This window comes from Vigna angularis, chromosome 11, assembly GCF_016808095.1.
Source record: "Vigna angularis cultivar LongXiaoDou No.4 chromosome 11, ASM1680809v1, whole genome shotgun sequence".
Classification (NCBI taxonomy): domain Eukaryota; kingdom Viridiplantae; phylum Streptophyta; class Magnoliopsida; order Fabales; family Fabaceae; genus Vigna; species Vigna angularis.
In genome coordinates, this window is record NC_068980.1 from 24,788,998 (window position 1) to 24,791,329 (window position 2,332).

The window sequence follows — 2,332 nt, forward strand, 5'->3', positions numbered from 1 at the left end:
ATTTTTATAATGTGAAAAAATAGCAAATTCACACCAATTTTCATATATTAGTTAATTTTCTTTTTAGCTTGATCAAAGAGGAGAAGGTCAAGGAGCAAGAAGCTCACACGCCATTGCCGTTGTAGCACAGAAGGTGTATGCATTCGGCGGCGAATTCGTGCCACGTGTCCCGGTGGATAACAATCTACACGTGTTCGACCTAGAGACTTTGACGTGGTCTGTAGCTGATGCCTCGGGGGATATCCCACCGCCACGTGTCGGTGTCACGATGGCCGCAGTGGGAGAAACCATTTATGTGTTTGGTGGAAGGGATGGTGAACACAAGGAGCTCAATGAACTCTATTCTTTTGACACAAGGGCCAACAAATGGGCCTTGATTTCACGCGGGGATATTGGGCCTCCTAACCGGAGCTACCATTCCATGACCGCCGATGACCGACACGTGTATGTATTCGGCGGCTGTGGAGTTCACGGGAGACTTAATGACTTGTGGGCTTTTGATGCTGTTGAGGGCAAGTGGGTGGAGTTTCCCTCTCCGGGTGAGAGTTGCAAGGGGAGAGGTGGGCCGGGCCTGGCCGTCGCCCAAGGGAAAATATGGGTTGTGTATGGGTTCTCCGGGGAAGAAATGGACGATGTGCATTGCTTTAATCTGGCCCATAAAACATGGACGCAGGTTGAAACAAGTGGGCTGAAGCCCACGGCCCGTAGTGTGTTTTGCACCCTTGGCAATGGGAAACATATAATTGTGTATGGTGGGGAAATTGATCCTAGTGACCAAGGTCACTTGGGCGCTGGTCAATTTTCTGGTGAGCTTTATGCATTGGACACTGATACACTAGCATGGAAGAGATTGGAGGACAAGGCCAACTCCGACAACCACCCTGGGCCACGAGGGTGGTGCGCTTTCGCCGGAGCTCGGTGTGGCGGCCGTCAAGGGTTGTTGGTGTATGGTGGCAACTCTCCTAGTAATGATAGGCTTGATGACATTTTCTTCCTTGCTCTTTCTCAAGAGCGAGTGAATTAATTTGTGAACAATGGATGATGTGATGAATTAAAAATATGTTTATCCTCCTAGTGGGATTGAAATGGAATCTTCGATAGTTAAATGTTTGTAGTTTGTAATCTTGCTTTGGACTTTTTAGGGGAATAAATTATCAAAATGTGAGATTAATTTAATTTTCTAATTGATGGTTTGGTGGCTCGTTTATCAACATTACGTAAAAAAAATTGAGGAATATCTTAATGTGATAAATTGATATGTGAAAGAAGTAACAATTATTAAAAAAAATATCTTCCTTTTCAAACATTTGTAATATGCAAAATAAGCATGATATATTTTAGATTAAAACTTGGTTCTTACATTTGTTTTGAAATCTTAATTTTAGATTTTAAGTATTTTCAATTGAGTATTTTTTTTTTAAATATATAATAAATAGACTTAAATAGTAACATAGTTTAAATTATAAACATGAAAAACATCATAAGAGAGTGAATAGTGTTTTTAAAACTTTCTGCAAATGCATCTTATAGGTTTTCGAAAGATTGATAGATAAAAATATGTTCAAACGATGGTGTTTAAAAAGAGCTTTAAGAAAATGTTTGAAGAAGTAAAACAATAAAACACAGATTTATATTGTTTCACTCAACCTAAGCTATCTCTAATTCTCTCCTAAGAACTCTTAAGGGTTTATACTAATATTTAAGAAGATTATATGAGTTTTACCTTCTAGGTTTACAACGAATATTCTTACCACTCTTGATTCACCTAGTCAACATGACTAGTCCGATTTAACCACTCCTATTATACAAGTATTCTAATCACTTGTGGTTCAACCCTAGATAACACATATAGACTTTTAACTCAACTAAGCTAAACATGATTGATAACTATCAAAAAGAGAAATATAAACAATACAAAAAAATATGAGATTTTGCTAAGGCTTTTTTCTCTTTAAAATATTTTGCTTTAGACGATATATGATCATAATAAGCTTGTTTGAGCGTTCAGGAGTTCACTATTTAGCTTTAGGCCATCACAGGCTGAGATATATAAGACCAATGTTTAGAACTCAAGGATGAGATGTCATTAAAGTCCTTTTGTATTGCCATTAGCATGATCATCTCACTAGAGGAATTTTCAACTTCTCTTATATCTTTCATCGTACTTCTTGTAGACACTATATAACTTTTTCTTTACATATTATATCTTGACCCCACAATAGGCACAAATTGTTTCTACAATGTTGAATATATGCTATGAAAACCCTTTAAACTCCTTATACTAAAGACTCCTTACCCTTCAAACTCAAATGTTCTATGACTTGGATGATAA

At 37.6% G+C, this 2,332-nt stretch overlaps 1 protein-coding gene across 1 annotated transcript in view; it reads left to right on the plus strand.

Annotated features, from left to right (window-relative positions):
• Positions 1-1,106, plus strand: part of LOC108333266 (nitrile-specifier protein 5) — a 1,577-nt gene extending 471 nt beyond the window's left edge. Inside the window, exon 2 of the mRNA XM_017568660.2 lies at positions 68-1,106. Within this exon, the coding sequence (XP_017424149.2) occupies positions 68-1,024 (957 nt within the window). The 3' untranslated portion in view covers positions 1,025-1,106. The remainder of the gene's footprint in view (positions 1-67) is intronic.
• The last annotated feature ends 1,226 nt before the right edge of the window (positions 1,107-2,332 follow it).